The 14,113-nt window shown below is 34.9% G+C and overlaps 1 protein-coding gene across 2 annotated transcripts in view; it reads right to left on the minus strand.

Annotated features, from left to right (window-relative positions):
* LOC148949605 (SUZ RNA-binding domain-containing) overlaps window positions 1–14,113 on the minus strand; it is a 158,919-nt gene that overhangs the window by 103,528 nt on the left and 41,278 nt on the right. For both annotated transcript variants that reach the window (XM_089093039.1, XM_089093040.1), the window contains exon 4: window positions 4,403–4,562. In XM_089093039.1, coding sequence (XP_088949165.1) covers window positions 4,403–4,562 — 160 coding nt within the window. The remainder of the gene's footprint in view (window positions 1–4,402; window positions 4,563–14,113) is intronic.

Consider the following 14,113-nt stretch of genomic DNA (forward strand, 5'->3'; position numbering starts at 1 on the left):
ACTTTATACCTGTGACAGAGCGACTGGGGTTCAAACTATCATTGGTGTAGGCTGTCATTGGAACGTCAATGCCACAAGCTATGCATTTTATATCGATGGTTGGCTTGGGCTCAATAATATGGGTATTAAAGGCACAAGGAGACCTGACTGGTTCTTATCGATCACCCTTTTTACTAGGACTACAGGATTCCCTCTGTAGGACAACATCACGTCTGGTGTATATTAAGTGAGGGCTCGACCATCGCCAGGAAGTAGGAGTTCAGCCTGTAGGTGGTCATACATGTCTTTAATTTGTAGTGGAATGTCTTTCTGTACACCTCTCTTTCCCATATCAAGAATGAGATGGTCATGGAGAAGTGAGTCGTAGGCACGACAGACGTCATGCAGACCTTTAACAATGGACTCCTTTGATTCATCAGCGTCAATCAAGACTGAAGCCAAAGCAGAAATGGCGTGGCCGCAACCAAGACCCCTCTGGAACCCAAACTGGGAAGGGGGAGTCCAGCATTTTTCCTGGATTTCATCAATGACCAAAAGTTCGAAGATTTTGCAAAGCGTTGGTGCTACTGTGATCGGTCTGAACGAAGCACATTCCGAAGTACTTTTTCCTTTCTTCAGGACTGGCCTAAGCGACCCAGTACTGAATGCCGATGGTACGAGTCCAGTAGTGAAGATCATCTGAAAAAGAAGAGTTAGGTGTCCCATGAAAGTTGGGCTGCAATGGCTAAGGTGAAGGGCGGATACACGGCAATGCCAACCGACTTCTTCTTTTTCAACCGTCGGATCGCGGACGTAACCTGTGATTGGGTAACTAGGAAATCTGTATCTGGAATTGATGAGAAGAGGATCAAGGTAATAGTTTATCTATGTTAAAGATGGGATGTCTGACTCGGGACCCGCTGATTCCTTCTTATCAAACATTTTCCATAACAGATTAGGATTTTTGATTACTTTTTCAGAAAGCTCAGATTTCAACAGCATACGGTGACGAGCAAGTTCGTTCCCAAACCTATGCTTGGATGCAACTCTAATCTCTTTAACTACTTCTGAGTGTGGTCTACCACATTCTTTCCATATCCCGTACCAGAAGGTAGCTCGGCCGCATGCTAATTGTAACAAAGGGTTAGAAGACCATCCATTTTCTTGAGTTTTTTGTCTGGCACGAGACTTGGGCACTCCCTGAGATTCGGCAAACAGAAGAGGATAGGTCAGTTCGGCGTAATAAATATTAAGACGTAGCCGCGCATATCTTTCATCGCGAGGAGAGAATTTTATAAGTAGGTAAACGATACGCGAATTTTTGACAGAACAAGATCACAAGAATCTTGAATTTTTTCAAGATTATATATATATATATATATATATATATATATATATATATATATATATATATATATATATATATATATATATATATATATATATATATATATATATATATATATATATATATATATATATATATATATATATATATATATATATATATATATATATATATATATATATATATATATATATATTATATATATATATATATATATATATATATATATATATATATATATATATATATATATATATATATATATATATATATATATATATATATATATATATATATATATATATATATATATATATATATATATATATATATATATATATATATATATATATATATATATATATATATATATATATATATATATATATATATATAAAGTGAGCATGAGCAATAATTGTATATGTATGTATTTATTTATTTCTTCCAAAAATGGCTCCATATTTTTTCAGAAAATTGGTATCTTGAGATATTCTTGCATAAAAAAACGATCTAGATAGATCAGAAGTTTGAGCAAATTCGTTAACAGCCTTAATTTTTTTTTTCGAATGACGTCATGTACTATATTAGTAAATCATATGAGCATTTGTTATGACAAAATAAATGACATCAAATAAGAAATTTCTTATATGATGTCATGCATAGCATAAATAAGATTATTGAGTTTCCAACGCATCAGTTATTTATATAATATAATGTCTGTTGGGAGACCCAAAAAACGAAAATTTGCAGTTGCAGTTACTGTAAATGAAGATTCTTTGGAACCAACACCTGAACTATCAAACGTGTTAAGATGCGAAAATCAACAACCTGGACCATAAATTGCAATAACACCAACACGGGCAGCTAAAGCAAAGGCCATAGCTAAATTTTCTGAAGTAACTAAAATCTAAAAACTTGTCAAAATGAAAATGAAGAGTAAAGCCACAGGTGGTTAGAAGATATGCGAAAACGAAAATTAGAGCGTGTTAAAAAGGAAAATGAAGAGCAAAGACACATTGGTGGTTAGAAGATATATGACACCGAGCAAGTGAGCGAGTCAAAAATGAATATGAAGACCAGACACACGCCGTTAGAAGATATGCGACACCGAGCATGTGAGCGAGTCAAAAATGAAAATGAAGAGTAAATACACACACGGTTAGAAGAACAGCGGCGGCGTGTCAAAAATGAAAATGAAGAGCAAAGACACAAGCAGCTAGAAGACATGGGACACCGAGCATGTGAGCGAATCAATGAAAATCATTCCCCCAAACACATCCAATCAAAATTTTGAGATAGCCATTTTGTTCAGCGTAGTTGATTTCCAGATAGAAAATATATTTTTGAGGAGGACATTCCACCATAACCCTCAGGGCAAGGATTGTAAGTTATGCCGTGGAGACATATAAGGTTTTTATTGAAATATTTGTCGCAGAAACTTGAAAAAAGGCTCATTCGATATGAAATTCAAAGGGCTAGTGCCCTTTTTAATAGTCGAAAGTGATTGGAGGGCAACTAACCTCACTCTCACGCCCACCTTTTCCCCAAACACATCGAATAAAAATTTTGAGATAGCCATTTTGTTCAGCATAGTTGATTTCCAGATAGAAAATATGTTTTTGAGGAGGACACATCCAATCAAAATTTTTAGATAGCCATTTTATTCAACGTAGTTGAAAGTTTTGGAAATTCGGTTTTTAAGGATGACAACCCCTCCTCCCACAGCCCTCAGGGCAAGGGTTGTAAGTTATGCTCTGGGGCATAAAGTTTTTATTGAAAGTGTTGTCGTAGAAACTTCAAAAGGGCTCATTCAATTGGAAATTGAAAGGGCTAGTGCTCTTTCAAGTATTTGAAAGTGATTGGATAGCGACTAACGCCCCTCTCACTTTCACCCTTTTCCAAAACACATCCAATCAGAATTTTGCAGGTCAAACTATAAACTTTTAAAAAACGAAAAGATTTAAAGTATTATTTTCTTTTTCCTGAAAAGACTATGTCAATATAAAACGAACAGAAACTAATTTAAAAAACTTTTTCCACAAAAGAAGTTTTTCAAAGAAAAGTAAAGAACTCCATTAAACAAAAATTAGCAAAAATTATATAAAAAAATCTACCAAGCGTGAAACTACCACAAATCAGCATCGATAGATAAATGAAACACAAAACGAAAATAAATTACAATAATTAACCGAGTCAAACTCAAAACGAGCAGAAATTAACATAAGTCGGGCGCAAAACCCTTATGCCTTCCAAAGGCCAGAACAAAATTTCCACTTTACTGAAAAAATACAAATGAATGTGCATTGTCAGTTTAATATACATATACTAATACTTAGTAATCAAAATGTTTATATTATTTGCTTTATTAAAGTTATAAAAGTAAAAACATTCATATTTTTCAGTAAAGTGCAAATTTTGTTCTGGTCTTGGGAGGGCATAGGGGTTTTGCGCCCAACTTATGTTAATTTCTGTTCGTTTTAAGTTTGACTCGGTTATTTATTGTAATTTCTGTTCGTTTTGGGTTTCATTTATTTATTGATGCTGATTTGTGGTAATTTCACGCTTGGTAGATTTTTGTATTTTATTTTTGCTCATTTTTGGTTTAATGGAGTTCTTTACTTTTCTTTGAACAACTCATTTTGTGGAAAAAGTTTTTTAAATTAATATAATGTAAAGGTAGAAACTACGGCATTGGACTTTACAATCCCTACCGGCGTCTGTGGTTTCGCACACCCTTTCTGTTTACCTTCCTCAAATTTCTCCAGGTACCCATTTGGACCTGGGTATACTCTGGCTGAGCTTACAGAGTCACGCTACTGACCCTCGTTCCAAACCAACGAGTGGCAACCTGAAGGTGGCCGTAAAAGAGGGCGACCGAAACACATCCTCCGACAATAGTACGACGGAGACCTGCGGAGTGCTGAGCTGTCGTTACAACCACAGTCGGAGGAGGTCACGGCTTCTGCTCCACTCCGAGACGTCTAGCGAGGCTTCGTTGATGCCCTATGTGCCACACCTGACCCTGGAGGAACTGAGGTCTAAGGTAAGGTAATTTAATTTTTTTGAAAAGCTTACCTCCTCTAAGGTTTTAGACGCAGATTTCGGTTTGTTTCCATTATTACCGGAATTTGACGTCGAACAGGCAACAGGTCGCTTAAGAATCTTAATCTGAGGCGGGGGAACTAGAGTAAATGTAGGGTCAAGTATAATCGGGTATCCGTTAGAGCCGTTGATCCTATAACGAAAATAAAACGCATTAAAATGAAAATCCGTTATACATAATATATGCAGAGTTAAACAACCGAGAACCTATGGGACTTGATTTTACCATTCATATCATTTAACAGTTTTACAACTGTTAGTTTAATTGTTTTTTATTTTTTTCTAATTGTTAATTTGTTGTTTATTAATGTTTTATAATAAATTTAATAAACCTAAAAAGTTGATAAATAAACTTATCAGCTTAATACCTTTTTGGCTATTCTATTTTTTACATCTTCACTACAATTCCCCTGCGTCAACTAGGCAAATAAAGGTCATTTTCATGATACCAAATATCATCTCACCATGCTCGTTTATTCCTAGTTAGCGGCATAGTAATTAAAACAATAATTCTTAAAAATTAATCAAATTAACATTAAAATTAATCAAAACTTTTTCCACATTTAAAATTTCTTGTAGTTAGGGAAAAAGGAATTGATCATCCCCAAAAAGGGGTTCACAGTTTTTTATGTGTAATGACTGGAAATTACTAGTACACTTGTAAATTTCACATTTTTACTTATTTTTTTTTTTTTTTTTTTTTTCACTGGGTTTATTTAAAAAACAAATAAAGTATACATCATCGATTCCCGATACATCGATACAACATTATTAATCTCTGAATTACCCACCTATGTATTCTGTGGATTAGTCCCCGAAGCCGCGCCACGCCGAAATGACGGCGGCGAATGTGTGATTAGGTATCGGCGGCGGCGCGCCGCCAGGCACGCCGAAATTTTTTTGCTGGCGCGCCACCGCTTTTAGACCGGCGGCGCGCCACGGCGCGCAGATTTTTCTGATTAAAAATAATAATAAAAATTCCACTTCACCAAGCACGTTCAACCTCGATTTTAGTAAGGATTTTTAAATGGTTGGCTAAAAACATACAAGAACAATATGACAAAAACAGGAATTTTTTGGGCCGTGCGGAAAGTGTTTATGTTCACCGTTAATCACACCAAGTAGAATTCTCATTTTTAGCCACTAGACCCAGGGAAACCTATGTTGTGTTTATGTTTAACATCGCATTGTTCCTATAAAATCCCGTGTTTAGTCATTTCTTTCTTGTTAATGATTTGGGCTAATATGCGAATAACTTTTAAAGTTTGAAGTTCAAACATCTCCTGTTCATCAAATACATACGAAAAGGAAGTGAAAAAAACAACAACAAATGACAACATCGAAAAAACACTGTATACAAATCAGATACCATGGCTTAACAACACCAACAATTTTAAATCAGCGGTTACATCACTTCAGTTACAATTGATGTAACAAAAGTGAGCTTGTTCACTCTGCCTGGAGCCATTGATCTTTTTGCAGTCACTATCAGTCCTGTCGTGCTGAAAAGCCGTTTAGCTGGGACACATGTGGCCGGTACAGCCAGAACTTGACGAGCGTAAACTGCCACTCGCGGGATCTGATACTAGTATTGGACCTTGGGGTCCCACAGAATGCTGCAAATTTGCTTCTTCTTTGTATCTGGTGAAATAAGTTGTTTTATAAGGGAGAACAAACCTGCACCTTCACCATAGGGCTCCTGCGCCCTACACTACAGGAGGAACTAAACTGCACCTTTACCCTCTTTTCTTATCAACACCGAATAACCCTCCGAAATTCTTTTCTGAAAGAAGTGGTCAAGTTATAATGTTTTAAGTCAAAGTTTAAGGCTACTTCAACTTCAGTGTGCTCTGCTAACTGTGCAAAAAAATGTAATTCATTTCTATAGATATATTTCTATACTAGCTCTAGATAATATACCAAGCGGGAAACTACCGCAAATCAGCATCGATAAATAAATGAAACCCAAAACGAACAAAAATAAAAATAAATAACTGAGTCAAACTCAAAACGAGCAGAAATTAACATAAGTTGGACTCAAAACCCCTATGCCTTCCGAAGGCCATAACATAATTTTCACTTTACTGGAAAAAATTTAAATGTTTTTACTTTGATAACTTTAATAAATCAATTAATATTAAAATTTGATAACTAAATATCAGTATATGTATATTAAACTGACAATGCACATTCATTTGTTTTTTTTTGTCAGTAAAGTGCAAATTATGTTCTGGCCTTGGGAAGGCATAGGGGTTTTGAGCCCAACTTATGTTAATTTCTGCTCGTTTTGAGTTTGACTCGGGTATTTATCGTAATTTCGGTTCGTTTTGGGTTTCATTTATTTATCGATACTGATTTGTAGTAGTTTTACGCTTGGTATATTATTTGATTTTAATTTTGCTAAATTTTGGTTTAATGGAATTCTTTACTTTTCTTTGAAAAAGCTTATTTTTTGGAAATAGTTTTTTTAATTAATTTCTGTTCCTTTTATATTGACATAGTCTTCTCAGGGAAAAATAAAATCATACTTTAAATATTTTCTTTTTTGTAAGAATTTATAGTTTGGCCTGCTATTTGTATGCTGGAAAACAATTTTCAGCAAAATTTAACAACATAGACCCTTATAAAAATCTGGACACAATTAGTAGTGTTCAATTTAGTTTCATACCTCCTCTAGTTGACCTGAAATGGAAAACTTGATAACATTCGCAAAAAATTTGTTTACTTTCTTTGATAGCTTCGATACACTTACGCTATTCTGATTTGGTCAAATTTTAAGAGCAGAAGAAGCTCTGAAAGTTTGAACATAATACCCTCAGTCGTTCTTGGGATACTGCTGAGATGCCTTATTGATAATTAGAATAAACACAGTGCATTTTGATTTAAACTTAAGGCAAGATTTACTTTTTAAACATAAAGGCAAATGGGAGGGTGTGCGTGGGAGGGGGACTAGTTTCCTTCCAATCACTTTCAACTATCAAAAAGGACATCAGCCCTTTCTATTTTTAATCGAATGAGCCCTTTTCGAAGTTCCTACGACAACTCCTTCGATACGAAGTGCCCTGGTCTAAACAACAACAACAACAAAAAAATGATACATTATACCCCATCAATCTCTACTATAAAAATGTCAAGCCTTCCAATCACTTTCGATTATTAAAAAGGGCACTAGGCTTTTCGATTTCCAAACGAATGAGCCCTTTTTGAGTTTCTACGACATTGCTTCCTATAAACAACGTACATGCATTCAGGGTATAAAATATAACCCTTGACCAGAGGGCTGTGAGGGGATTTGTCATACCTTAAGAAATATTTTTCATATCAGTACGTTGCTTTAAACAGAATTGCTATCTCAAAATGTTTTTTGGTTGTGTCTGGGTAAATGGTGGGGTTGGATGAGGTGTTTGTTGCCTTCCAATAATTTTTGAATATTAAAAAGGGCACAAGCCACTCCAATCTCTAATTAAATGAGCCCTTTTCGAAGTTTCTACGACAACTTCTTCGATATGAAGTGCCCTGGTCTAAAGGAAAAAATAATAAATAATACATTGTGCCAACAGCGTTCTTATATACCTCCAGGGCATAACTACAAAACCCTTGGCCTAAAGGTTGTGGGGGAGTAACCTCCTCAAAAAACATATTTTCTCTCTGGAAATCAGTTACTCTGAACAAAATGGCTATCTTAAAATTTTGATTGGATGTGTTTGGGTAAACGGTGGGCGTGGAAGGGGTGTTAGCTGCCTTCCAATCACTTTCGACTATTAAAAAGGGCACTAGTTATTCCAATTTCCAATCGAATGAGCCCTTTTTGAAGTTTCTACGAAAACTCCTTCGATACGAATTGCCCTGGTATGGAAAAAAAAACAAAAAATAAATAAATAATACATTGTGCCAACATTGTTCTTTACTTAGACAGCTCGATTGCGCTGCCTATGACAACATCCTGAATTGCCTAATTCTCTTTTACCTACCTCTTTTCATCCAAAAAATCAGAAAGAAAAATGAACAGAATTTTAAAGTGGAAGGTAGAATTTTTGTTTCAAGAAATATTTCTTCTTCTCCTTCCTATGAACCGATATACATGGCGAGCCCAAGATGACAGTATTTATTTTTAAGAAACAGATTAGCCGGGATGACGGTTGACGCCCGGAGGTCGATATCGATAACCAAAAAAGAGAGAAAAAAAAACAAAAAAAAACGGTGGTGGATTAGTGACACCACCACCGGTCGACTCAGCGGCGGCAGCATTGCGCGGTTACACGCTCGGCGGCGCGCCATCGTTTTTTTTTTGGCGGGAGCCGGCCGCCTGTTATGCGCCGAGTCGGGGTCTACTGTGGATACTATATTGGCTTTGGGTACCTTTTTACTAATCCCTAATGTAACCACGTAAGGTTCTTTGGTATCCAAAAAGACAAAATCGAGGGTTACTTGGGGTAAGATCTGGTTATTTAGGTTAACACCTAAATGAGGGGGAGCCCTGATTCAAACATTCAGAAGTAAATATACCTTTTCCAGTATCCTATTTGACAACCTGAATTTTTTTTTTTTACTTCCCCGGGTTGACTATTGAATACACATTTTTAGAAGAAACGTCTTTCTAGTCTTCTGCTGAAAATTCTCTTATCCTAGCAGCGTTTAAGCCGAGATTTTATCTTCTTCTTTTAGTTTTAAGTTAAATTTGCCAACTAAGGCCATCTGTAATTTGGTTCATTAGTGCAAACAGTAGAATCAATTACTTGCAAAATAGAAAATAAGAGAAAACCATTTAATAAAAATAAAAGCAAAAAATCTTAAATTTAAGAAACTTAGATCAGAATTATATGAATTTAAAAAAAAGGAAATTTATGGACTCATAAGCCTAGAAAGTGAAATTTTGTTAGTTTTCATGATTTCTTTTTAATTTTTTTTTTTTTGTTATCCTAGAAAATGAATCCATTTTCTTCCTTTTATGGTTTAGATTTAATTTATTACACCATTGCAATTTGATTCTTAAACGCAAGCCCCAGAGCTAAAATGGTCTAATACAGACCAAAGTCAATTTTATAAAATTAGAAGTCAGATCAAAGCAAAATGAATTAATTAATGAATAAAGCCAATTTTTTTACTTTAAAGGCAAGAAAGTAAGCTGATTTAATCTAAGATTATTAATTTATCTTACTTAATCTATACCTTTAAAAGTTAGAATTTTTGACTTGACCTTTCCGACCTCTTGCGCAGAATAGATAAATGCAATAACCTAACATTTTCAAATGAAATACAAACAATATGGTGAGGTCATGTGACGGCAAAAAATGACAAATATTTCACAGAGATAATCTTTAGTTATCCTCCTTGACGAAAACACACAAGGAAATAGACTAGAAAACTAAGACTAAGACCCGATGAACTAAAAAACATGAAAAATAAAACCTACAAAAAAAGAGTAAAAACAAGTTAAAGATATAATTACTTAACTTGTACAATTAGACTATTCACGCATGAGTCAAATCCAAGAAATAGAAAAGCTTTATAGAAAAACGAATAGAAATATAATATAGAAAAAGGAATAGAAAGATATAGAAAAGGGATAGAAATAGAAGAAGGACTCCCCAGGAGATGACTGACACATTTGGTTTCTATCTGCCTTTTCAGTTTATCAGTTATTTAGTCTTCATTGTCCATTTCTCAGTTTTTAATCTTCGTTTATTGGTCCTCTTTTTCAGAGTACTAAGAATACACTGTAAATAGAGGCCTGATATCTGCCATTTCTTTTTTCTGTTATTTCTATTATTGGGTATTATCCCGTTGATTACAACTTTAAATCTTAACTTCTGCCTATTCGTCATGAGATGTCATTTTGATCTTAAAATTAACTTTGCAAATTAAGTTATGCCAGTATATGACACCACTATCAGTTCCGACTAAATTTTAACACAAAGTAAAAAAAAATACATTTGAAAGAATAAAGGGAAAGGGAAAATAGGGAAAGGGAATAAAGGGAAAGGGAATAAAGGGAAAGATTTAAGTTTTCCCTTCTCCCATCCAGAAAACTTTTTGAAGCAGTGAACCGGCGTAGCCCGAGTTTCGACTTAATTTGGTTGGCCCACGGTAGAATAATTAAGAAAAAGTTATAAGCTTCAATTGAGGATATTACCACATAACCAAATAAGCTTTCTAAATAAAAAAAAAAAAAAATGTAGATGAAACGATTAAAGGAGTAGTTGAAAATACAGTGTAATAGAATGAGACGCGTTAAATGTTGAAGCTGATCAAAATACACAAAATGAATATATGAGCCAGACGGAGGAACATATTTTCTAGTTTCAAACTGCAATGTTATTCTACGGACAGATATATTTCTCAAGAAACTTTGCATGGCATCAGAAACCAATCGAAAATTGCATGTCTCGAAATCTTGAAACGGTACGTTTAGTTTCATACAATTTTATCGGTTCTATCACCAAGAAAAATATGTCAAATTAAATAGAAAACAATATCAGGGAAACTCCTCCAGCTTTCTAGAATGTCATCAAAAAAAAGTAGAATTAGAAAGAGTAGAAAAAGTAGAATGAGTTGCTTCTAACGCTGGAGATAATCAAAATGTGCGAAATTAATGCAGGAATCCACTGAGGAACATAGTTTTAAGTTTTAAACTGAAGTGTTATTCAAAGGGCAGAGATATTTCTCAAGAACATTTACATGAATTCAGAAACAAATCAAAAATTGTTCTCTCGCCCAGGAAAATATGCCAACTTAAATTAAAAATAATATCAGGGAAACACCTCCAGCTTTCTAGAATTTCATCAAAAAATGTAGAAGTAGAAAGAATCGAAAAAGTAAAGAGTTGCGTCCAATGTTGAAGCTGATCAAAATGTGCACAATTAATGCAGGAGCTCAACTGAGCACTATGTTTTCAAGGCCAACGTTTGTGTCAGTTAGTGAGCACCGATGGAAGCCATGATCATGAAATTGCCACACGTATCGCGTGCACAGCAAGCACCTTTGATAAGAAACTTTTTGGGAAGTGTCACTTTCTCTTTGAAGCTAAAATTGAGGCTCTTCAATAGTAATGTACTGTCAGTACTAATGTATGGTTCTGAAAGCTAGACGCTGACAAAACAGCTAGAAAAGAATCAAAAGTTTTAAAAATAATCGTCTTTGACGATTCTCGGAATCAACTGGACGGACACAATTACCAACTCATTCATTAGAGAGATACAGCCCCTCGCTATAGATAAAGTCATAAGCAGTCAGTGGCGATATTGGGAACACATGGCTAGAATGGGCAGCAATTGCCTGCCTCATGATGTTTGGTGTTGGACTCATCCAGGAGTGCAACGGCGTGGACGACAGGCGGCTACACTTGGACGATGCCTAGAAAAAGACACAGCGCTCTCAAGAACATCCCTTGATGGTTTTTGGCCAAAGACGCTGGAGAGGTCATCGTTGCCACCTTATGCGCCAACCGGCGTAGGAAGTCCTAAGTCTAAGTAAGTAAACCATGCTAGATTTCAAAGTTACATCAGAAAAAGTGAATTACAATAGCAATTGAAACTACAAAAACAGAGCAACTGTATTTCAGAAACACTTGTAAAAGTGCTATGATTTTTTTAATGTACCCCCTTCTCCCACCTTGAAATCTCTCTCTCTCTCTCTCTCTCTCTCTCTCTCTCTCTCTCTCTCTCTCTCCCTCTCTCTATCTCTCTCTCTCCCCCTCTCTCTTGATTTCTCTCTCTCTCTCACTTTCTCAACTCTTCATGGTACTTGATTTAGTAGTCAAATTTAAATTAATGAAAGAATTCGTTATATTGAAAATAAGTTCCATTAATAATACATTTTTATTTATCTTTTTTTATTGTCTACTTTTCTCTCTTTCTCCTAGCGCTTGCGCTTTCTTTACTTTTTTTATACTTCGTTTTGGCAATCTAGTCTATTGCTATTTAAATTATTAAAGAGTGGGGTGTATAAATATACATATATATATATATATATATATATATATATATATATATATATATATATATATATATATATATATATATATATATATATATATATATATATATATAAAACCCACAGTTCTACACATCCAATTCATTTTTCAATCTGAAATCCTGTAGGTTATGTAGTTTTGAAGGTAAATTTAAGTTTTTTTCCGCTCTTGTTTCTCAAATCCAAAAGTAGTTGGAATTTTAAAAGTTTTGGATAGATTTACTTTGCCATAACCTTAATAGCCCAACAAAAACCTTTCTTTCTTGTGCAAACACTTACTTGAACTCAGATCTTCCGACGACTAGTTGCGTATAGGGCAGCAATGGTCGACCTCCAAGTCGGATGATCCTGAGCCAGAGACCACAACTAATTGAAGGATGATCGTATTACTCTTGCCTCAACTCCAAGGGAACGACCAATGGTGATTTGTTGTCTACCATTCTTCCGGAGGAGTCAGGACTCCTCCGGGGTCCAGCAACAAACGCCATAGGGATGTTGCCCTTGCCTCATTCGAGTCATGTGCCCTAGTATCGACACCTTCGAAGTCGAACTTCATCGGTTATTTGAGGTTGCTTGGTGAGAAACCTGATCCTGGTGTTGGGTATTCTATCAGCCCAACAAATAGTAAGCAATCTTCGCAAGCAGTTATTATCAAACCTAAGTAACCTTTTCTCAGCGGGTCTGGACAGGCTCGAGGATTCGGTCAATATGAAGATTACGTTGCAGTTAAACAGACGCAGTTTCAACTTAAGAGAATACTTGCTAGATCTTCAAATACTATTTAATTGAGAGAATGCTGCACCCGCATATGCAGTTCGAAGGATGATATCTCTGTCACACCTGCCGTTTTGAGTTAGTGTACTACCTAGATACTTGAATTCGCTGACTTCTTTTGCAAACAATTGCTGCCTAATAATGGTGGAAAATTCAACAAAAATTTATAGTTTTCCACTTCACTAGAAAATTCATTATCTAAAATGCTGCTTGTTGACTTACTTCAGGGTCTCGTAGACAATGTGCTAATTATTGATAAAATCTTGTTGGGTTATCTTGATGGGTTTTATTCAAATGGTTGCTGGATCAATTAGACACGCTGTTATTATCTTTACTTTTTTTAATTTAACATGTCTATTAAAATTATAGATTGGTATGTCCAAGACCAAAGGATGCATCTTAATATCTTATTTGAACAGTATGAAGTAAGAAGACAATTCTCATTTCATAATATTCAGAATAATTGTACATAACACAAGATGAGAGAAGTGATCAACAATTTAGTTGATCACTTCAATTTAAATCATCTTAAATTCAACTAAAAATCATCTTAAATGTCTACGTTGAGGAAATTCTAAACAGTGCATGTTTCTCAGGTGATTAGCATGTCACTTTCTTAACACTAAAATCATGAACCGATTTCATTTTAGGAAAAATCACTTCATACTATTGGATTTATCAGATCCAATGATGAAAGATTCGACCTTTTTTCCGTAAAAAAAAAAAACGTCTGCGTGATGGGTATGTCAAACATTGTCAAGCTCTCAAGTATTTACCAAGTCGACATGGTAAAATTATCAATCAGTTTTGCTTTAATGATGTACCTATGATACTTCTGGATCTGCTGATGCTATGATGAAAAACTCAACTTTTATACGCGGTTCGATTAAACCTGTGTTTCCGTTTTCTGGATTAATAACCGTTAGTTTTCTCTATTTT

This window comes from Artemia sp. Qi Xiang Cuo, chromosome 8 (genome assembly GCF_049724085.1).
Source record: "Artemia sp. Qi Xiang Cuo chromosome 8, ASM4972408v1, whole genome shotgun sequence".
Taxonomy (NCBI): Eukaryota; Metazoa; Arthropoda; class Branchiopoda; order Anostraca; family Artemiidae; genus Artemia; species Artemia sp. Qi Xiang Cuo.